A 23,769-nucleotide genomic window follows, 5' to 3' on the forward strand; every position below is an offset into this window, starting at 1 on the left:
TTGTGAGCCTCCTCAATGCCTAGAAAATGACAAAAGGGCAGTTGACATGAATTGTTTTGACATGCAATGTGGTGTGACATGCTACAGTCCATCTTAAACTGTTTTTGCACACATTTGCATTTTACATGCATTATTATGCAAGTAGCTTTTATGAGCTCATTTACTGAAAAGCATGAGAATTTGTTGCAAAACATTTCACGCACGACCGTTTCAAATGATAGTGAGAAGAAGGAAAAACCAATGGTAGGGCCTACGAATTTTTTTTATTTTTTTTTATTTAAAATAATTTTAACCTAAAATCTTGATGTTGATGATAAAAGTATCATGTTCAACACAAAAGCAACTTGACGCACATTTCAACGTATAAAACTACTATTCCCATAGTGCATATCGCAACCCAAGCTTTGGGCGGGTCTATTTTGTAACTCAATGGGGGGATATCATTGGTGAAATTATGGTTTCGACAAAATATATAAAAGTTTTTTATTATTACCCAATTACGTTTGTTACAAAATATTACTCGAAACGTTTGACATTGGGCCATCTATGCAATGCATGTATCTGGGGGTCTAATATGAACAAGAGTTTGTGTTATTTCCCTGTATCTTGAATAATAGAACAATCTCAACGCAAACTCTGCACATGTTGGTTGTTCTACGCTCATGGACTGAAGAATACTTGCCGAACTGTTAACGGTACAGGGAATAGCCGGTCAGGCAACCGTCCAGCCTCCCCTCACACTGGAAAGTCACGGAGCTCCCGCCACTACTGGGGATAAAGTTACCGAAACGGTTTGATTTGACCTCTTTGTTGTTTATCTTTTGTCCGCGAGGTATTTCTGTCTTCAGTACCGTGGAGAGGCCAAGTAATATCGGATGTGGTGAGTTCTGCATACTTATGTGCCTAGCTAATGCTAACTTGCTAACGTGTCCACAAGAACACAGTTACAGCTAGTCAAAGCCAAGTTTTAACGCTGAAGTTCAGTTAGCCAGGCGCAACAATTTGCCTGGAAAAAATTGAACTGGCCACTTTAGGAACAGCCAGCTAACGGCATGCGCGAGACAATGCGCTCCATGCGCGCATCACGAGCCGGGGATGAAAGAAACCAACTCATTCTTGCGGAAAAGTTGGCTAGTTCTCCCGTCATATGGTTTAGGTTATTTTTCAGAATTCCTTCATGCTCTGCAAGAAGGCTGTGCTAAGCTAACAAGCTTCGTTTTTGCAGGCTAACGTTATCGCAAAACGTCCTCGCATCGTTTCCAAGAAAGCTAGCCTGGAAAGATAGCGAGACAATCTTGACTGCCCATATATCTGCACAACTGCTTAGATTACAGTCTTTAAAACTATCTCAAGATTCACATTAGGAATAATAGACCAAATACTGAATCCAACTTGTAAGTTAGGGATGTGGGGTACCCGGTCATTGCTTTGCTTTTCTGGTTAGATCACCGATCATTAAACCTCAAGCCGTTTATGTAACCCTGTGCATTGTTAGCATCGATTTGCTGTACTGTAAACTGCAGCTTCTTTAAATCCTACGTTGCTCTCTTTAGTACGCATATAACTGCAATCTGAAACTATGATCTTAAGATGGTGTTTTGCAGCGAGCTAACTGGCTCACGCAACGCGTGAGGTTTTGACCATAAGTGCAGGTGCGTGAGCGGCAGAATGATGCGATGCGTTGGGGGTTGTTTACATTATTTGTACCTGCTGTAAAGGTAACTCACACAAGGGACATTTGCTGCTTTTATGCACCATATGCGAGAATAAGCGGCCCACTTGGGCCTTTGTTACAAGTATCACCCCATCCCCCAACGCTTATTCCTCTCATTTACAAGAAAGCCCATGCCTAACCCCTCATTTTAGCAGTCATTGCTTTGAAAAGACATTTTCTATGGGTTTGTTTGTTTAGGAGAGGTAAACTGATCCATGCAGGGCAATGAGGGGATGTTCTTCAGAGGTTATGAAAGCATCATTACCTTTAGGTGCATTTAAACTTTGGATAAGTGTAGACCTTCTCAGAGGCTATTATTGTATGGCCATATGTTATTGCTTTATTTTACGCCACTCTTTATGAAACATTTTACCCACATGGTTTACATCAATTATGTCTGCTCCTTAGTAGAATATTTGTGACCTACTTAACAGTGTCAGCTGTCAACGAGCAGGTTGTAAGTTTATATTAGGTAGAGTGAATAAGTGCAGCACCTGCTTTAGTGTTTTGGTACTTGATGTCTATTAAAACATCTAATATAAGCATTGTTATTTTGCAGCACATTACGACTCAAATAATACATTGTCATATTTTTCCTCAAAACATTGCTTTTACATTCAGTATCGTTTGTATCTCCCTTGTAAATCCTTTAGGATATAAAACCCATTTAAAAGAATAGTTCACCCAAAAAAGAAAATTGTCATCATTTTCTCATTCTTCACGTCATTCAAAAACTGTAGGGCTTTCTTCTGCTGAGCATGTTGAGTAACCAAAATAGTTTTCCATTGAATGGAGAGAAGAAAAAAAGCATACATGCTACTGTAAACGCAAACGCATTTGTTACTGTAAACCTTTATAAATATACAGTTGAGGAAAATCCACAGGTGGTGTATTTGTTATTTGTTTGTGAGTTAGACGGTAGCAACAACAAAAAGTAATCAGTCTGATATGGATTTAAAAAATGTGGACACATTTTAATATCTGGTTAGTGGTTCTCATCTATGGCTTTAATATTTTGCAAATAATATAATGGATTTATGTAATAAGAAATAAAACCATTTTTAACAATGTGAACATGCATTCTTTCTGGCGATGCCTGAATGTTTTGAAGTATTTGACTGGCTGTGGCCACATTATAATAGACATCCAGTTTAATGTAATATCTAACAGAACTACATTACTCTGCATTGTGAAGAGCCAGCGTCAAGGTCCAGCACACTTCTGAATGGTTGGTGTCAGTTTTCATAATGCATTTCAGAATGGTAGGTGTCACTTTATAATGACACCTCTGGCATTTTCTCTCATGGTAATTTACTAAATAAAATGCCTAATTGGTAAGTGTCAGTTTGTGGTGGCACATACCCCTGCTCGTTTCACTTTTGTGGCCACCTATCTAAATAGTGTCTTTATTCTGTTATAATTCCAAATGAGACAGCTGAACTGTCAATCTTAAGCAAATAGAAAATTTTTGGGGGGGTTATCTAAACAACTGTGTATTTAGAATATGTATTTAAATATGTTGTAAAAATGCTTAATTTTTTTTTATCATTATTATAATAAATATAAATACAGATAATGGTCCACAGGCAGATATTAAGTATGGAGAAACCTGATGGTTGTTGTAACAATACACTCTGGGATACAATAAACCCCATCTTTGAAAGCAACATATTAATTAAATGTCGCTCAGAATAGTGCCTATGATACACCATCTACAATGAGTGGCATGTGACTCTAGGCCAGGGGTTTTCAAACCTGTCCTGGAGCGCAACACTGCACATTTTATGTCTCCCTCACATGAATGGGTGTGTCAGAGAGGGGAGACATACAAAATGTGCAGTGCTGGGGCTGCTCCAGGACAGGTTTGAAACCCCCTGCACTGGGCTATTAGAGGTGCCACAACTAGGGATGGGAACCGAAACCCGGTATTAAACGGGCCCCGGGGCTGAATTTTGAAAGGCCACTGTATCGATAAGCTCGGACGTTATCTGTTCTGCTGTCGGTACTGGAGAAATTAAGAAAACATACATACTATTTATTATTGCTATAAAGACGTTATTTGATATATATACACATATAGTGGCACATGACGCAATCCATCGGCACTTTTAGTGGCACATGCCATGCCAGTGACAACTGGATGTGCCATTAAGCACATCAGCACGCGCCAATGGCTTCTGTGCCCAAGATGCCATGCCACTTAATGTTAATACCACTTCTAAGAAAAAAAAAAAAACACAGACATTTTTCAAAATAGCTTCATGTTTCACAGAAGTCATACAATTTTTGGAACAACATGAATTAGGAGTAAATGACAATTTTTGGGTGACTATACTTCTGCAGCATGGGCTCAGTGCATTATTCACAACATCTTGACAGTTAGGACAACGTGGTTCAGTTCATGCAAATCTGAATATCAATTACAGAACCCTAAAGTCCCGGCATGTGCCGTGTGCTTACTTGAAGTGGGCGGGCTTTTCCGTAAAGTCATAGGTAGGGCAGCCAATGGGCGACTGCGGAGGATTGCAGCACTCTTGGCGAGCCCACCTTTTCCTGTTCCTCTTTATCCGAGCAGCTCCGCCCCTGTGCCACAGCTGCCATTTTGGTTTTGTTCCGTTCGCTGAAACAAAACCAGAAACGAGATATACAGGCAGGCAGCAGACTGGACGACACAGTGACTCGGCAGGATAGTGAAGGGGGCTTTCTCACAGCATCTCGCCCAGCGCTGTTCGTGCTGTTCCTGTCCGTTTTTTCCTCGAATCTACATCATCCCACAATCCGCACCATCTAAGTTAGTTTCACACGAGGAGCGGTTTGCTGACACTGAGAGTGGACTGAGAAGGATTATTGGTAAGAGGCAAACCATTACACTAGATGCTAACTCGGTGCAAGCAGCTGTCTGCTTGAATAACTTAGAGCTTTATAGCGAGTAATTCCTCGCTTATGCTCGTATAATTAAGCGCTTTTTGATCGGCGTAACGTTACATCAGATCGTTGTGTTTGTGCAGGTGCGGAGTTCTTTCATTCACTGGTTAGCATGCGAACTTGACTAGTGAGCTAGGCCTCAAGCTCAGTAAACTGCCTGCACCAACTATTACAAAGCATGTAGCAGGCTAGCAAGCTAACGTTAGGTGTCTAAAAAATCCTTTCGTGTTGCCTGCTAAGTGACCATCCGGTTAAATTAATCAAAACTAATTAGCGGCACGAGACCTGTTTGGATTTCACCTGTCGTGTCGGTTTAATTTAACATTTGATGTCTTGACATACTGCAGATGATTTTTTCTGTCTCGTCGAAGCGGAAGTGAAAATATGAAAAGTACAAAGCAGGTGTAACCGTTGATCTTTAAGTTACGTGATAATGGAGATTGTGGATGTTATATTTTTTGCTTATGTCACGCTCGGATTTATTCACGTTTCGGTTTTGCTTGGGTCATCCCAAATCAGAGGATGGGCACCTCAATATGCTCTTACCGTAATTTTGGTGTGCAAGATTACTTAACCATCTGTACGCTAATGGAATTTGTGGGCATTCTTCTGATTTTATTAAAGGGACAGTTCCCCAAAAATACATTTGGTAATTTTCTCACCGTCATGTTGTTCTAAACCTGTATGACTGACTTTCTTCCGGGTGGGAAAATTGTCAGGCAGAATGATAGCCTCAGTCATTAGTAAGTTACTATGGAAAAAATGAAAGTGAATGATAAGTGCTGTTAGTTTTTTGCCTAATAACTCCATATAATGTTTAACTGAATTCATTCAGGTTTAAAACAACATGAGGGTGAGTAAATGATGATAGTATTCAACATTTTAGGTGAACTATCCCGTTTAAAAATGAAGCATGTTCTGTTGACAACGGCACGATTGAATGCGGAATTTCCGCTCGAGCGCTGCTCGGGAGTTTGTCGTCATTCTAGAATATACGGTTTGATTCGAGGGCCGTCGAACTCTATGCAAACAATGAGCCTTATAAAGTTTCTTTTCTTTCCCTGAGATATCTTAACGTTAAACGCGGTATTTTGGATGGATGGGCAACCGTAATACCATAAGTGTTCGTGTTTGTGCTACACGGAGCCGGTCTTGGAATTTGACATTCACTGCAGCTTTGTTTTAATGAATCAGCGGTTTTGTTAAGGCAGAGTGGGTGAGCCAGTAAATACACGAGCCATTCACCATAAACATAACGCTTCTGTCCTCGAGCTATTTATAGCCGAAGAGCTTAATCTTGCGGCAGAAATCAGGCTCTCCTTGTGCTGTGGATAGACAAACCTTGATTATTGTAAATCCTCACATAAGTGATCTGAATATAGTTTGGTGATTTCCTATTCATCTTATTTTCTTTACATAGTACAAGCTCATTTAAATACATTTATTTGCAGAACATTAGATGTCTTGTTATAATAACTCTGCCTTGGTTTTATAGACCAGAATTTCCCTTTGCCCTTTTGACTGACAATGACTTAACTGCATTGCTGGTACAATCATTTTTTATACTCTTGAAGGAACTGTCCAGTGCTGAAATTACGATTTATCTACGGTGTATATACTGGCATATTTCAGCATTCTCTTCAGAGATTCAGCATATTTCAGAGATTGCACATTAGGTGTTTTATATACGCACGGGCGTAATTTCCTATGGGGACAGGGGGGACATGTCCCCCCCACTTTTCAAAATCCCGTTTGTGTCCCCCCCACTTTCCAATTCGTTATGATAAATTTTTTTTTTTTTTTTTCGCACACCGTCATCGCCACGGAGGAGCAGGACAAAGAAAGCCTGTGCCGATGTGAGCTGCCGCGTCCAGGAACGTCGCGTCCACACTAAAAATAGCTCAATGAAAGTTCTAATGAGCAGGGAGCGCTCCTGACGCACGCACACGACGCACAGACAGCGCGCCAGAATCGAATTACTGCATAATAAGGTGCATCTACGCGGGTTCACGCAGGGGCGTAATTCGTGAAATGCACTCCCGCTGGTTGAGCGCGGTAAAGTTCGTTTTGGGTTCGATATTAGCAGGACATTTGTTCTACAGGGTCGGTAGTCTAACAAAGATATCAATAGCAAGATTAGTTTTAACATTATGTGACCATTGTATATCGACATGATGAAAATATTCATTCAAAATCATTCGTGCATTAATGCTGCATAATTGATAATGCTTTGACGCGTTTCCACAGCACACAATGCTTAAGGGAATGTCTGCCAATTCCACCAACTGCGTTAAACGTAGCCTATAATTTCTATTATTTAAAATTACTTTTAACATTTAAAAACAGATGTTTTCAAATTCCAAAGCTTGCAGAAGGTTCCTAATGGCAATACTGACTTAGGCTACAGGTAGCCTTGAGTAAATTAACTAAGAAAATGATTCATAAAACGTATAAATATCAGTTGAGCCTATGTTTACTTTCGTCACTGACACAGACGGAAATGAAAAGACTATCAGTCTAAGTTCAGCTTTAGGAGGGGAAGAAATAGGCCAGGATAAGAATACTGAGAGAATAAGAAATATGAAGATGAGGAGAGAGCAGGTATTGACAAATTATCTAATGACAAGGTTTTAAATAGCCTATTTCTTATAATTTTTTGGCCTTCAAAAGTCCTAAATTACACATATGTAGGTCAAAGAAATCCAAATTTTCTCGGGGGAGCATGCCCCCGAACCCCCCTAACTATGGGGGCCTTGAGTCTTGATGCCCAGGGCACAGGAAAATGTTAATCTGGCCCTGGGTAAATATGACATTTATTATGGGTTTAAGCAAAGTCCTTTTAGGCAAGTCGTGCCACTCGGCCGCCATCTTGGCAACGCCTCCGGGCAGCTATTTCGGACTAACAAGACCAGGCTCCTATCTAAATGAATGGGCAGAGAGTCAGAACTGCACTTTCACTGGTCACCGGGACATAAAAACTGCATATATAGAAACAGCAGTAAAATATGATAAAAATCGCTGAAAAAGTTTGATGACTTTGCCCCAAAATAAGGTTTAAAACGCCTTTTCCCCCACAGGTTATACTTTTACTACGCATGCGCAAGGGTTCACGTTCACGACACCAACTTCATTTACGTCTCTATCCAGAATGCCGGTGTTGTGCCAAGCACTTAAACAATTATATTTAAATGTCTGAAACCTAAAATAAACATTATGTGGTTAAAAACACTGAACAGTTGTGATATAGCCTATGACAAGTGCTGAGCGCGTCCGTCTTTGGCTCAGCGCCAGCCACAGCGCGAAAGCACAGGTTGAATATGGCAGTTATGTTACGTCACTGTACATTCGCTCCTTAGTGGTCAGCTGCTGGCTGTTAAAAGCAGATGATTGGCTTTCCAGCGGGAGGGGCGGGACAACCGCCATCTTTGCCGTTACGGGTTTTCCTTATATAGTTGTATTGAGGATTGAGGAAGTGGCATGTCTCTTATATAAATTGTCTCTGGTTTAAGTGAGGATTGTTTAAAGTTCACTTAAATTAAGCCTAATAAATATTTAAAATTTGGGGGGAAAAATCATTTTCATCGAGACATCGGTAGCTATATTAAAATCAGTGATACAGGCCTTCATTCATAAAAATATGCTATTAAACATTTATTTAAAATATACTGTCTTTATGTTGTTTCTACATTACAGTGGAAATTGAGTCTCACTTTATTTCAATTTTATTTACACACAAAACATTAATAGTGAACATTTTTGACTTTATAAAATGATTCTCTCACGTCTTGGCAATCGGCCCCTATTGAACAATAAAAAAGTAAGACATCTTTTTGTTATACATAGTTTAGTAGCCTACTATTCTTTTTGGCAGAATTTATCATTATAATCAACTTAATTATTTTCAAAATTATTATTATTAATTATTTTATATCACCATAGTCCCTAAATGTATGTAAATGCAGGAAATGGGATTCAAATAGAAAAAATGTTCCCCCGTTTTGTGTCCCCCCCACTTCTCAAACCAAAGTTACACCCTTGTATATACGGATGATCATCTCTCTGTTTTCTTCTAGAAGTTTCAACGTTGTGCTCTTTTGTTCCATCTTGGCTATATACCATGATCATAAAACATGTTTGTTCGTTAATGAATAAAAGTACAATCAGTAGAGCAATTTTTTTCCTCAGGTGCTTGCACATTAAATATTCAAACCATCTGGATGTTGCTATTATTGCTCATTTGCGCCACTGCTTTCCTGTTGTTTGTGGGAGTAAGACAAGAGCTTTTGGCAAGCCCTAGAGCTAATAGCCTGAAAGGCTTTTAAGCTTCTACTAAGATATTAATTGGTTTGTTTAATTTGGGAAACTGATGTTATTCCACCAAAACTAAGTGACCTGTAAAACAATTATCTCTGTACTGTAGTTGTTTAATGTAATCATAATATTTAGGCACTTCAAGCTCATAAAATTTGCTTGTAAAACTCAGAGATTGAGTTTTCTTTCTTTTTTAGATGTCCAGCTCGCCGCTGTCCAAGAAGCGTCGCGTGTCAGGATCAGAGACGAAGACGGGATCCCACTGCTCCTCCTCTAACTCTGTCAGAACTGAACTGTCTCACACACCAGCTAACGTAGGTTCAAGTCAGGCTTTTTAAAGCCATCTTGTTTGGATATAAGTTGAACATCTAGATGATCTAAATTTATATTGATTGATTGAATTGATATAAAATATTCAGATGTGCATTTTTTGGTTAAAATCTTCATTCTTTACTGCGCCTGGATGTTGAAAGGCAGCCAGTTTAATAAGTCATGTGCTTGACTGTCTATTTATAGTCTGTTAACTGTGGTTTTCGGTCTCTGCAGGGCATGGCTAAGAATGGAAATGATGCTGAGATCGACGAGGGTCTGTACTCCAGACAGCTGTGAGTTTGGCCTTCATTTCAGTTTGATGTATCCTTGTAACGTTCTTTTTAAGCAAATTAACTGACTTGATCATGCGAGTAGTGGCTAAATTTAGTATGTGTCTCTCAGGTACGTACTGGGCCATGATGCTATGAAGCGAATGCAGAGCTCCAATGTTCTGATCTCAGGGCTGCGAGGTTTGGGTGTAGAGATTGCCAAGAATGTCATTCTGGGCGGAGTCAAGAGTGTCACCCTGCACGACCAGGGCATGGCCGAATGGAAGGACCTTTCATCACAGGTCAGTGGATGGGGCATGATTTATAATTGCTTGTAAGCATTGAAGGGGGGGCTAAAAATAACTTTTTTTTTTCTTTTTTTTTTTATAACTAAATCTGCATTTTATAGCACAACAATTGAATTAATAGTTTGTGGTCGGTATTTAGCAAGGATGCATAAAACTTGTCAAAAGTTATAGTAAAAACATATGTTACAAAAGATTTCTACTTCAAATAAATGTTGTTCTTTTGAATTATGTTCTGTTAATCAAGGAATCCTGAGAAAAATGTATCACAAAAATATTAAGCAGCACAACTCTTTTCAACATTGATGATAGTTGCAAATGTTTCTAGAGAAGCAAATCAAAATATTAGAATGATTTCTGAAGGATCACGTGACACTGAAGACTGGAGTAATGATGCAGAAAATTCAGCTTTGCAATCACAGGAATAAAATATATATTAAAATATAGTACAATTACTTTCAATTGTGATAAAATATCACAATATTACCCTTTTTATATATTTTTTGATCCAATAAATGCAGCCTTGGTGAGCATGAGCTAAAAAAAAAAAATGAATAGCAATGTACATTAACATAGTAAGACAGAATTGTATAACCGTGTTCAGTGAAGTAAAAATATGAATACATTTGAAACCTAGCAGTATAATAATAGTAGTAGTAATAATAAGTGTTTGTTACATGTCTGTCTTAGTTTTACCTGCGCGAGGAGGATCTTGGGAAGAACCGTGCAGAGGTCAGTCAGCTTCGACTGGCAGAACTGAACAGCTATGTGCCTGTAACTTCCTTCACTGGCACCCTCACCAACGAATACCTGACCCAGTTTCAGGTACTGCCATTATTCTCCACTGGACTACACCCATCAGCTGAACACATTGACTAAATCCTACTTTTCCCACATACATATGGAACTTTGCATTGGTTAAAGTTTAACTGAATTTGAATGAGTTGCCTAAAAGGTGTTTGTGTTTGACCAGGTTGTTGTGCTCACCAACTCCAGCCTCGATGAGCAGACACGCTTCGGGGACTTCTGCCACAATAATGGCATCAAGTTGATCGTGGCAGACACACGTGGGCTGTTTGGGTAAGAATACCCCCCCTTATTTGTTGAGTTATTCATGTTTTTTGGATAATAACCTAATGTATGTTCTGTGTTTGAATAGGCAACTATTCTGTGATTTTGGGGAGGAAATGTTAGTGTTTGACACCAATGGGGAGCAGCCGTTGAGCGCCATGATTTCAATGATCACAAAGGTAAGAGCCTGTGTGATGGTAGCATTAAACCTTGTTTATTGTATTAATAAAGTTGTCATTAAATTTCTGGCTGTCTGAATTTTTTGCTTTTTTGTATTGTGTGTGTGTCTAAAAAGGACGGCGCTGGTGTGGTTACATGTCTGGATGAAGCACGGCATGGATTTGAGAGTGGAGACTACGTTACTTTCACAGAAGTGCAGGGCATGACAGAGCTCAATGGTTGTGAACCAGTAGAGATCAAGACACTGGGTAAGTAATCAGGGGTTTTCTTCCTGTAACAGACCAAGGAACCCCCACTTAGACTCTATCAGCCCAGGAACCTCCAGAATACAAAATAGTGAAAAAAAAAAGTGTGGTACTCAACCTTTTGAACTTCAAGCCCTTCCAATTTTAGAATTCCAAGAGTTTTATAATTGCTGACCTCCAGTTTCACAGACAAGGCTTAAGCCTAGTCCCAGACTAAAATGCATGTTTGAGCTGTCTTAACTAAAAGGAGCTTGCACTGACATCTTAAAATCTCAGTGCCATTGTTTTGTTTCAAGATGCATACCAGTAATGTCTTTTTCTAAGGCATGTATATAAAAGCTACTTAAATGGCACAATTGAACTAAGGCTTAATCCTGGCTTATGCCGAGTTCACACTGAACGATTTTAGGCCTGATTTTCGCTTGCCGACAGGTTTTGTGAGATTGCAGACAAATGCATGAAATCACAGGCAAATCGGTGCTCGTTCACGTGAGTGACAATCACGCAGTGTGAATTATCAAAGACGTGATCTGAAAGAATCGCCGAAGCCCGTGAGATATTTGGCATGTTAAATATCTGGACCTGTCGCCGATTCAAAATCCTGCTGTGTGAATGTTTTCTGACTGAAAACTACATCGGTGATGACCTACAGCCAATGAGAGAGCAAGATACAGGGCAGTGGGATGTTCGGGGAGGAGTTATAGACCAGAATATCAGTATTTTAATAGATATATCTACAATTATATCAAACAGAAACAAAGCACAAACATTTGCTTGACCAGCAGCAACAGCAGCACATTGCAAAATTATTTATTTACAGTTCTTTGCAGAAAACACAATCCTTGTTCCCCTCGTCTCCCCAACCATTCCCGCCTGTATAATGTTTTTTTCTCCTTTTTGCTGCAAATCAGCGCACAGACAATTTGGATCGCAATCATCTTGCAGGCTATCATTTTAAATAACAATTTCAGTCTCCCGCGAGAACTCCGGTCTCATGCACACGTGATCTTGCATTATTTCCTTATTTCCATGCAGTGTGAAACCTCCTGTCGCCGATCCATCGTGCAGTGTGCGCCGATCCACAGCAGCAACTGAATGTTACCCCAGATAGTCGTGCTGTGTGAAAAGAATAGTGACCCGAATACTTAGAAAATCATGCAGTGTGAACTCGGCATTAGGGTGCTTTCACACTTGCACTTTTGGTGCGCACCCGGGTTTGATTGACGTCAGAGTTTGGTTCGTTTGGATGATGTGAACGCTGTCTTCCCAACTTGGGTGCGCACCCATGAACCTTACCTGAGTCCACTTAAAAACGGGTAGTCTGCGGTACGGTTCATGTGAACTCTGGTATGGTTCGCTGCTGATATGAACACAATCGTACTAAATCGTTGAAGTGAACCGCTATTAATGACGTATGATTTGATGTGTCTTTTACTCACTTTCCTGAAGAGAGTACTGTATGCAGAGAGCTTTATATCTCAATTCTGCTTGCCTTCAGCGTACTTTAGAACATTGACAGTAGATTCACGGCAGATAGATGCCAGTGCTGTTACGCACTGAAGCTTTGGAAACAAAACCAATGGTTCAAAAACAATAATATAAAAGTGAGGTGAGCAACGCTTTGCATTTTGCCGCCTTCTCCTGTGCCGTCGTTACCAAGCAACAGGGTGGTATTAAGCTGCTGCTTTGATGCAAACGCACCGGTTTGTACCCAAATAATATAATCTGAACACAGTCCAGCAGGGTGAAGGGAGAGCAATCAAACTCCGATTTCGGACCTGGCAATCGAACCAAGTGTGAAAGCAAAGCATACTTAATTTTAGCCCTGTCTGTGTAACCAGGCCTGTGTTCTTCAGGCACCTCTCTTTTTAACCATTACATTTACATGACTCTTCTAGTCATTCTGTATTTACTATATAAGAATTAAGGATAATGATATTTTTAGTTTTAAATGTTTTGTTCACAATAAAATCTTTTAGGCCTGGTTTCACAGACAGGGTTTAGATTAAGCCAGGTTTAAGCCTTAGTTCAATTGGGGCATTTAAGTAGCTTTTATAAATGTGCCTTAGAAAAAAAAAAACATTACTGGTGTCCATCTTGAGACAAAACAATAGCACTGATATATTTTAAGATATGTCAGTGCAAGTTGCTTTCAGTTAAAACTCTGGGACTAGGCTTAAGCCTTGTCTGTGAGGTTAGTGTTCTGAATAGCTAGAAAAATGTGTATTCGTTATATAACTGCACATGGCATTTTATTAATGTTCGTGACAGATCTTGAAATTACATGTAAATGTAGGCTCCCTCAGACAGTGGGATCCCTGGTTTTTCATGATGTGAAATAAGTCTTGAAATAAGATATGTTTTTAGTTTTATTAGCTTAAGGCAAAACAATTCTTTAAATTGGTTAAATTAGACGATATTAAAGGGATAGTTCAGCCAAAAATGATATTTAACCCTTGATTTACTCCCCCTTAAGCCGTTCGACATGCATATGTCAATCTTTTTTCAGACGAACACATTTTCAGTTATTTTAGAAAATGTCTTAGATCTTTCAGTGGTTATAATGTGAAGCTATGGGGTCCACCTCCTTCAAGTCCCAAAATGTGCATGCATCCTTCACAAAAGTAATCCATCCGGCTCCAGGGGGATAAACGAAGGCCTTCTGAGGGTAATCCGTGTGATTTTGTTGTAAAAATATACATATTTAAAACTTTATAAACGAAAATAACTGGCTTCCGGTAGCGGTCGACGCGCGTTCACGGAGATGGATGCCAGTGTATGACGTAGGACGTAGCGTAGGAAGCGTTGTGACGTATAACGAAATATAGCTAAATCAAACGCTACGTCCTACGTCATACACCGGCATCCATCTGCCGTGAACGCGCGTCGACCGTTGCCGGAAGCAAGATATTTTCATTTATAAAGTTTTAAATATGTATATTTTTACGACAAAACCGCACGGATTACCCTCAGAAGGCCTTCGTTTATCCCCCTGGAGCCGGATGGATTACTTTTGTGAAGGATGCATGCACATTTTGGGACTTGAAGGAGGTGGACCCCATAGCTTCACATTATAACCACTGAAAGATCTAAGACATTTTCTAAAATAACTGAAAATGTGTTCGTCTGAAAAAAGATTGACATATGCATCTCGAACGGCTTGAGGGTGAGTAAATCATGGGTTAAATATCCTTTTTGGCCGAACTATCCCTTTAAATAGTCATTCTGAGGTCTCAATGGAAGTTTAACATTACTACACTATAAAATACTTAATTGAGCAAAAGTTGGAAAGCTAGATATTATTTATATGTAATAAGTTGTGTACATCTTCTCCACAGCCCCCTGATTAAAAACTAGTTGTAGATGTAAAACAGGTTATTCAATTATTTTGCTAAGTGACATTCAATAGTAGTTTATTTTGCTCTGCAAAGAGCTTGTTGACACTCAAGTACTCAAACTGTGTTGCCTCTATCATCTTCCTCACTGTGTGTCAAAACCGTATGCATCTGTGTCTTCATCCTGGCAAATTTAAAACCGTTCAGTTGTCTAGAGATGTCTGGTTGTTTGACAGGATTTACTGCTGTTTATGTTGGCCTACTTTTTAAAATGTAACTGGATCAGCATTGGACAACATGTGTCAATCACTTAAACGACTGATTACATCACTCAACTATCTCTGTCCTGAAAAAACAGGATCTGAGGAATAACAGAAATAATATCCTGGAGTCCAAAAACATTTTATAACTGTTAAAAGGTTTGCTGTTAACCGTACACCGTTTTAAGGTCAGTGAGCTGTTTTATGTGACTGTGATGTCCTCTGTCATCAGGTCCTTACACCTTCAGCATCTGCGACACAAGCTCATTCTCGGACTATGTGAGAGGTGGTATTGTCACACAAGTGAAGATGCCCAAGAAAATTGCCTTTGTAAGTGGATGCCCCTGCTGGGACTAACCTTATGGAACTCATGTAAAGTGATTCTAGTATTCTACTAGATTTCATATGCACACTTCTTTCTTTGCCCAGAAATCCCTGTCCTCCTCCATGGCTGAACCAGAGTTCGTACTGACTGATTTTGCCAAATTTGATCGTCCAGGCCAACTGCACGTGGGCTTTCAGGCGCTGCATGCGTTTGAGAAGAAGCACAGTCATCTACCAAAGCCCTGGAGTCAGGTGCAGACTTTTTTTCGTACTCTGCGTATGAATCAATCCACATTCAAACTTATTCTAACCAAGAACTGCCAAGAATGTTCTCAACCAATACAATGTGTTGAGTTGTGGGCCTCAGACTCTGTTACTCAGCAGTGATGTCTTTCTCTCTGTGTACTGCTGCAGTCGGATTCGGACGAGCTTGTGACTCTGGCTGAAGAGGTGAACGCTGCACAGAACGGATCTGCCAAGCAGGAGCAGCTGGACCAAGCACTCATCAAAAAACTGTCCTATGTGGCTGCTGGAGACCTGGCACCCGTCAATGCCTTTATCGGTGGGCTTGCTGCCCAGGAGGTTATGAAGGTAATAGTCTCCCATTATTGTCTTTGAGCTTCAGATCAATGAGATATATATATTAGGAACGTGTTGCATTAGCCTCATCTGTCATGGTCTCTTAAATGCTTCCTTTTTTTTCTTCATCTGCTCAGGCCTGCACTGGGAAGTTTATGCCCATTATGCAGTGGCTGTATTTTGATGCTCTGGAGTGCTTACCTGAGGCTGAGGAAACTGTTCTTACAGAGGAAGAGTGTGCACCTGTGAGTACCCCTTGTCAATCACCTTCATTTTGCAAGATATTTCCGTGGCTTCTGTATTTGTTTGATATTAGTTAAGTTGATATTAGTCAAATTTTGCAGCTCCCTCTGAAGATTGCGGCTTTCATACAAAGAATAATTTCATTCATCTGTTTTCTACAGAGGAACTGCCGGTATGATAGCCAGATTGCTGTCTTTGGGTCCAAGCTTCAGGAGCTGTTAGCCAAACAGCGATATTTTCTGGTGAGGAGCTGAAACTGGCCGACAATTACACCATGCCAGTTATACAATTGCCCCATGCTTGCTGGAAAAACAACTTTTCTAATTTTAGTTAAAATTACTGACTTAAATAAAATTCAAAAAATAAATTCAAACTGTTTAGAAATATAAATGACAAAAGCACATAAATTAAGCTAAAAAGAAAACAAAGTATAAAAACACAAGCTAATTCAAAATATAAAAAATTCTAATGGTTTATAAATTATACTTAAAAAAACTGCTTCACTCTCTGAAGTGTTCATTTTTGTGACTTATTTCTTGTGTTCAGGTTGGTGCTGGAGCCATTGGCTGTGAGCTGCTGAAAAACTTTGCCATGATGGGGTTGGCCAGCGGTAATGGCGAGATCATAGTCACTGACATGGACACCATAGAGAAGTCCAATCTCAATCGACAGTTCCTCTTCAGGCCCTGGGATGTCACGGTGAGATTGACCTGACACATTATTAGACTGGAGGAGAGAGTTTTGGGGAGAGAACTTGATAATGGTGTAAGCCAGGTGCACACTGTATGATTTTTGGCCACGATTTGGCTGTCTCTTAAGACAAATTGTGTGAATCCTAAAAGATTCCTCTGATCCTAAGCCAAAATCTGAAGTCTTTGATCGCTAGTTTGACATGTTCGAAGACAGCCAATTACTGACCATTGCGGGCAAATTTTACCTCCAACAAAATTCTGGCAGTGTCAGAAGTTGAGGCAAAGTCCTGCAGTGTGACGACAACTGTCAAATCAAAAACCAATAGGAGCACAATTAGTGAGAAAACAAGAAACCACCTCTTGCTCCACACACATCTTTGATTTTTCCAGTTGTCTTCAAGAAAAGCCATGATCAAAATAAATACTAGAGATTGTTTTTGTTTGCAAGGTGTCATTTCAATCCCGCATGTAAATGTAGCTCACAGTCACCAAACGGCTTGATGTGAAACTCTTTTTGCTTGTGTCCATTTTTAATGCTTCTTCACTGCCGTGCAGTCTTGACATTGACAACTGAGATCCTACAGTGTGACGTGGCTTACAGCAAGGGTCATGTTGGTACAGTCTGACAAGCAACAGCTGTAAAGGACTATTCTAAAATGTACACTGCACCCAGCTTATGGTTGCTGATGACTTTTCTCCTCCTTTGAGCAGAAGATGAAGAGCGAGACTGCCGCTGCAGCCGTGAAGCAGATGAACCCGACAGTCCGCATCACAGGCCATCAGAACCGCGTAGGGCCGGACACAGAGAAGGTGTATGATGATGACTTCTTTGAAAGCCTTGATGGAGTGGCAAATGCTCTTGACAATGTAGATGCCCGTAAGTTAGAGTTTTAGAAAGTAAAGTGGCTGGTCATGTTGGTCACGTCAAAATGTAATGGTCAAATAGCTGCTTGTGAAATCGACTCGGCATGCTTTGATTTTCCAGGTATGTATATGGACCGGAGATGTGTGTACTACCGTAAGCCATTGCTGGAGTCTGGTACTCTAGGCACCAAAGGGAACGTGCAGGTGGTCATTCCCTTCCTGACAGAGTCATACAGCTCCAGCCAGGATCCTCCAGAGAAGTCCATTCCCATCTGCACGCTCAAAAACTTCCCTAATGCAATTGAACACACCCTCCAGGTAACAAGTAATATTGTGTTGAACTTCTGTTGTCTTGAGCCTTAAGTACTTTCATTGACCTAAACTGACCTTTTACTGTTTGTCCATCCTCTCACTCTCTTAGTGGGCTCGTGATGAGTTCGAGGGACTTTTCAAGCAGCCTGCTGAAAATGCCTTGCAGTATCTGACGTAAGTTCCCATCACACTGAACAACTCTGTAAGTTTGCCACTCATGGTGCTGTCAGTTGTTTTAAAATGTAATGATGTTATCCCTCCCCAGAGACCCAAAATTTATGGAGCGCACCCTGAAGCTCCCTGGAGCTCAGCCGTTGGAGGTCCTAGAGGCAGTATACAAGAGCCTGGTGACAGACAAACCACGCAACTTTGAGGACTGTGTGGCTTGGGCTCGGAACCACTGGCAGTGTCAATATAACAACAACATCCGTCAGCTCCTGCACAACTTCCCCCCAGAACAGGTGAGGCCTGCCTGTTCTCATTTTATCAGCTGTGAGTGGAGTGATTATGGAGTCATATGGTGTGACGCCTCCCCCAAAAATTATTTTGTAATAAAAACTACTTTTTTCTTTTTTTCTTTTCTTTTTTTTTGAAAATGGTTAGGATGTGTTCAAGTGTACGTGTTTCGTATCAAGCTTAGATTTCTGTATCAAGCTTAAATCATTTTAATACTTTCTTTTTTTTTCTGTTTTAATTTGTGATGTAACAGAATTAGTGACGAGTCATTTCATCTGAATTGTGATATAAACAGATCTGTGAAACGGATTATTAAAGTGGGGCAGGGACTTGGTTCTATCCATCAGTTTTTAATTAGATAGAGGAAGAATGTTGATTTTCAATGCTGTAGCCTTTGACGATGTTGAGGTGACTTTAACATTCTATCTGACATACCCTGTTGCTCCAAAAGGTAGAGATTTGTTACAATATCCTGTTTAGGATAAACCCATAGGAGTTTTCAGTTTCTTTCTTTCCTGAAACTTTTGAAAGGCTTTTTTTAATTAGTGATTTTATCTCTGTTTTTGACTGAAATTAAGTTAATTTACCGATTTAAAAACATTCACCCAAAATGTAATCATATGTATCCCTTAGTTTTAGAAGATATCCTGTTTTGAAGAATATGTTGAATCCCCAGTTTAGTGCTGTCCTGATTTACATCTTTAAGTCATGAGTCCATTCAATTTCAAATCTTGCTTTTTTTTGGATGTCAAGTGAGTGTGGTGTGCCTCATGATACAGGTATGCTCTCTGCCCAGCTCTGTAAATGTGCAAAAAGTGCAAAAGACATTTATAATGTTAAAAAAAAGCATTAATTTAAAATAATTCACAATTCGATTTTCCATTTCATATTTCTATTTCAATCTTTGTTCATCAAAAATACACAACAGATTTGATTTGACTGGATTGTTGAAAATATAAATATCATTAGTTTCCAAGGAGCAAAAAAGCCATGTGAATAGAAATATTCAGTGTTAAAAAAAATGCTTTAGAAATTTGGCATTGAAACTTTTATTGTTTAGATTATTACAAACAGCAGACAATCAGCAAACAAGAAGCATTCATATACATTTTTCCAACAGAAAACAAAAACAAGAAAAAGCATATTGTCATGTTATACTGTCTAAATGCAAGTTATTTTCACTGAAAGTTCGGCAGTTGCGCTACAGAATGCTGACAGACTGACATTACTGACACTGAAGTAAATAAGCGTTGCTATGGAAATGATACACTGTTGATTCTGTTCGCATTGGTTTAAACTGGCAGAATACACTGTCTACATCGGACGCACACGACACATTGCGTCAAAAGCACATAAAAGAAACCTTTGTAACCAGTTATTTTGTCTACACTGGATGTGCTTCAATTCGCAGACAGCTACTACGTTCTATTTATAAAGCACTTGAGCCCGCTTGCATTCGTTTTGTGACCAAGGACACGCTAGTGCAGACGTGCGCCTGTTATGATGTTGCAGACCATTTTCTTTTGCAAATGTTAACAAGTTTTATCTCTTAAATCTTTGCCATTTACACTCTTTAAATAAACGCCACCCACTTCAATTTCCCTGTTGAGAAACGCTAGTCTATAAAGGTCTATAACATGAATTTAAGAAGTAGTGTACATTTCCATGAATTTACAACTTTGTTGAACATTATTGTAATATCTTCCACTCTCTTTGTCCAGCTTACCAGCTCTGGTGCGCCATTTTGGTCGGGTCCAAAAAGATGTCCTCATGCATTAGAATTCAGCACTAACAATGTGAGTATTCACTGTGTGAAGACTCAAATAAAACTGACTCCTTTCGAAATTTCACATGGTGAAAATGAGTGATCGTGATATTATTGTTATTGGCAGGATCTACACATGGACTACATCATGGCAGCGGCTAACTTATATGCCATTTCATATGGCCTGCCAATGACAACTGACCGCCCGGCTTTGACCAAGCTACTGCAGGAAATTAAAGTGCCTGAGTTCACACCCAAGTCAGGAGTCAAGATCCACGTGTCTGATCAGGAACTGCAGAGTGCCAATGCATCAGTCGGTAAGAGAAGAGGTGATTGAGAACATTTAGGTAGACGTAGATTTAAAACAGTTGAACGATAGTGAAACGACACTATTATTGATGCAACTCGGTCTCTTTTCAGATGACTCTAGGCTTGAAGAACTGAAGACACTGTTGCCTTCTACAGATGCGACTTCTCAGTTCAAGCTCTGTCCCATTGAATTTGAAAAGGTGACGCTTATAACTCGACCCCAATTTCCCGGCCAGTAGAACTTCTTAACTTCAGTTCAAATGCTAATTATGTTCTCTTCCTCAGGACGATGACACAAACTTCCATATGGACTTCATTGTTGCTGCTTCTAATCTGAGAGCAGAGAACTATGATATTCCTCCTGCAGATAGACACAAGGTGGGAGGGCAGCTGAAATGGTTTTTCAACTGTCTTGGGAGTTAAGTCCCATCATTGCAGATCCTCACCTTTCGTTTTCTTGTTTCAGAGCAAGCTCATTGCTGGGAAAATCATTCCAGCCATCGCCACGACGACGGCTGCTGTGGTGGGTCTGGTGTGTCTGGAGCTGCTGAAGATCGTTCAGAAACACACAAAGCTTGAGTCCTACAAGAACGGCTTCATGAACCTCGCTCTACCTTTCTTTGCCTTCTCTGAGCCCATAGCTGCCCCCAAGCACAAGGTACGTGGCAGCGTTCTCCATTACAGCAGCGATGTTGGCATCCCTTTAAATGACTACGGTATTCTCACACTCTCGCCTTCTTTCACAGTACTATGAGATTGATTGGACGCTTTGGGACCGTTTTGAGGTGAAGGGCATTCAGTCCAATGGTGAAGAAATGACACTCCGACAGTTCTTGGACTATTTCAAGGTAATGTTTGATGTTTATTGTTGCATTTGAGTACTCGACAGATAAATCAACCGATTTCTTTGTTATCCAGGACTATGAATGACACGTTTTTAAGATGAACCGTTTGAATTGTTAAAAATAACCGTTTGGTGTAACTTGAAGAAATTATGAACGAATTATATTATTATTATTGTATAGTAAAATGTACAATTATATTATGACTCAGAGAAGTGCAAGAAATATCATGCAATCAAGACATTTTATAATTGTATAAGGAAAATCATACAATCCAGACATTTGTTTAATTTACACTGTAAAGTATGCAAGATCTTTTTTTTAACTTATTGACAAACTAAATGCTATTTGTTGTAATTAAATTATTTTCATTTGAATACTTAAAACATTAAATTTAGAGAAAGTTATGAATTAATTTCATTAGATGCCATTTGATTGTTTACATTAATTCTCGAGCAAACGTGTGGAATGCTTTTCCTTCCCCATTAAAAGTATGACATGAATATTGTGATTCAAATATTTAGATGGAATGACATGGAGAAAAAAATATTGTGAAATTGGGCCATATCGCCTAGCATTATTCGTGCCCATCCCTTGTAGAAACAGGCAAACTAGGGTCTTTTTAATCCTGTGTACTCGTGGTTCACGCTCTGTTCCTCCCTCAGAATGAACACAAACTGGAGATCACTATGCTCTCTCAGGGAGTTTCCATGCTCTACTCTTTCTTCATGCCCGCGGCCAAGCTTAAAGAAAGACTGGAACTGCCGTAAGTTTGTTTTTCCTATCTTTTTAGACGTACTGAATTATAATCATATGGGCATAAATGAGGCATATAGAGTTGCAGAAAATGAAAATTGTTGCCTCTGTTTTGCTCTTCATAGGATGACTGAGATCGTGACCAAGGTGTCCAAGAAGAAACTGGGGAAGCATGTTAAAGCACTAGTCTTTGAGCTCTGCTGCAATGATGACACAGACGAGGATGTCGAGGTCCCGTACGTCAGATACACCATCCGCTGAGAGGGCTGTTGGGGTAGGGAAGGGGACATGTCGGAGGAGGGAGAGGGCGGCCCACTGGGGAATGGGAGCATCAGTATGCTTGGAGAGCCCAAAGAGAAATCAATCTTTTTTTCTTTTTTTTTTTAAATCAGTTACTGAATAATACGAGTATTATATCTCAAACACCCCTTTCTCTATTGGTTGAGCTCACTTAGGGTGTGATTCTTTCAGGCTGGTTAACATTTGGAATATGGGGAGCATGTGAATCTTTGGCTCTAACTTATTTGAACTGGTTGTTGTAACACGGCTTCAGTGAATGAATTAATCTGTACACCGATTGTCACTCCCTCCCTCTGAATCTCTTTCACACTGATCTCTGTTCCTGTCCTCATGATACATTTGTGGGCAGCACCATCTTGCTTTGTATTCTGGAGTAAAATATTGACTAATGCCAAAAAAAAAAAAATGGAGTACTAAGGAAAAATATCAGTTATGTTTGCATTTTTCCATTTTTTCCAAATCGCTGCCTTGGCTTGATGTCATGTTTAAATGTATCTTGAAATGCCCTTTTTGGCCAAGGTCTTGGAGCGAGTTGGTCCACTTACTGAACTCCTGCTCTCCCATAGGCCCAGTGGGAACATCCCTTTGCCTCTCTGGCGAGTTGGGTTGGGTTCAGGAACTTGCACATAACTTTTTTTTTTTTTTTTTTTTCTCCCCTTTTTTTTTCTTTATTGGGGGCGAACTTCTGGTGTACACCTTGTAGAACATAAACTCTGTATTCTTTCTACTTTGTTAAACTCCAAAAAAAAAACAAAAAAAAAAACATTACAGTACAAAAAAAGTGATTTTACTCTGTAATGGGAGCACTTAGTGTTAGTGAATAAAGTTGAAAACATTTCTTTGCTTAATTGTCTTTTCTTTGCTACTGTTGTTTTTAAAATGTATCTATGAAGTTAATAAAAAGTATCTGCAGTTAAGCAAAATGGTTATCAGGAATATTTCAATGTTTCTGTCACGTTAAGTTGCACAGTACACATTCAATCCATAGGATTTTTATTGTTTATAGAAAGGGGGGGAAAAAGACAAAATATGGAATCTCTGCCACTTGTTTTTACTAGTTTTTACCACTATTTTACAGCAATAATACATGGCAGAAATAAATAACATTTCAAAAAATTATATTTTCTCCAATTGTTGGCAATTGCTTGAGTTTTTATATGCTGGACTGTGAGTCACTCAACTTAAACTGTGCCATTTCATGACATCATGACAGCTTTTTGGTTTAAATTTACTCCAGTTTGGCTGTTAAACTGTTCTGAGTCACTATCTTGTAAATTAAATTATTCAACTCCATGCAAAATTATAGAACATTGTTTTTCTGTTTAAATTGTACTTTGTCCCCCTTTTCTATTGATTTCTCTCAACCCCACTGCAAAAAAGCTCAGTGTGATGCTGCCACC

General features: G+C 39.6%; 1 protein-coding gene across 4 annotated transcripts; it reads left to right on the plus strand.

The window, feature by feature from the left end:
- Window positions 1-638: 638 nt before the first annotated feature.
- On the plus strand, window positions 639-22,775 carry uba1 (ubiquitin-like modifier activating enzyme 1). 4 transcript variants are annotated; one of them, XM_079849500.1, is made up of 26 exons: window positions 639-880; window positions 9,148-9,264; window positions 9,497-9,555; window positions 9,665-9,833; window positions 10,527-10,661; window positions 10,810-10,916; window positions 10,996-11,086; window positions 11,203-11,335; window positions 15,160-15,257; window positions 15,357-15,503; window positions 15,666-15,842; window positions 15,968-16,075; window positions 16,235-16,315; window positions 16,620-16,772; window positions 17,477-17,642; window positions 17,751-17,947; window positions 18,051-18,115; window positions 18,207-18,402; window positions 20,119-20,193; window positions 20,290-20,491; window positions 20,583-20,671; window positions 20,757-20,849; window positions 20,938-21,129; window positions 21,218-21,319; window positions 21,979-22,079; window positions 22,195-22,775. In XM_079849500.1, the coding sequence occupies exons 2-26, from the start codon at window positions 9,148-9,150 to the stop codon at window positions 22,328-22,330; spliced, it is 3,189 nt and encodes a 1,062-aa protein (XP_079705626.1). In that variant the 5' UTR covers window positions 639-880; the 3' UTR covers window positions 22,331-22,775. The 4 variants fall into 4 exon arrangements, with proteins under 4 accessions (XP_079705626.1, XP_079705628.1, XP_079705625.1 ...); XM_079849502.1 differs by having other exon boundaries at window positions 20,290-20,479; XM_079849499.1 differs by lacking the exon at window positions 639-880 and adding an exon at window positions 4,294-4,564.
- The last annotated feature ends 994 nt before the right edge of the window (window positions 22,776-23,769 follow it).

Source organism: Squalius cephalus (assembly GCF_949319135.1).
Source record: "Squalius cephalus genome assembly, chromosome: 18".
NCBI classification, from domain to species: Eukaryota; Metazoa; Chordata; class Actinopteri; order Cypriniformes; family Leuciscidae; genus Squalius; species Squalius cephalus.

What these genes read in the sequence shown, in the direction of transcription:
- uba1 (XM_079849500.1), top strand. Translation starts at nt 9,148, where the DNA reads ATGTCCAGCTCGCCGCTGTCCAAGAAGCGTCGCGTGTCAGGATCAGAG. An exon ending in CCAAACAGCGATATTTTCTG is followed by an intron (nt 16,316 to 16,619) that starts GTGAGGAGCTGA and finishes TCTTGTGTTCAG; the next exon opens with GTTGGTGCTGGAGCCATTGG. An exon ending in TAGCTGCCCCCAAGCACAAG is followed by an intron (nt 21,130 to 21,217) that starts GTACGTGGCAGC and finishes CTTCTTTCACAG; the next exon opens with TACTATGAGATTGATTGGAC.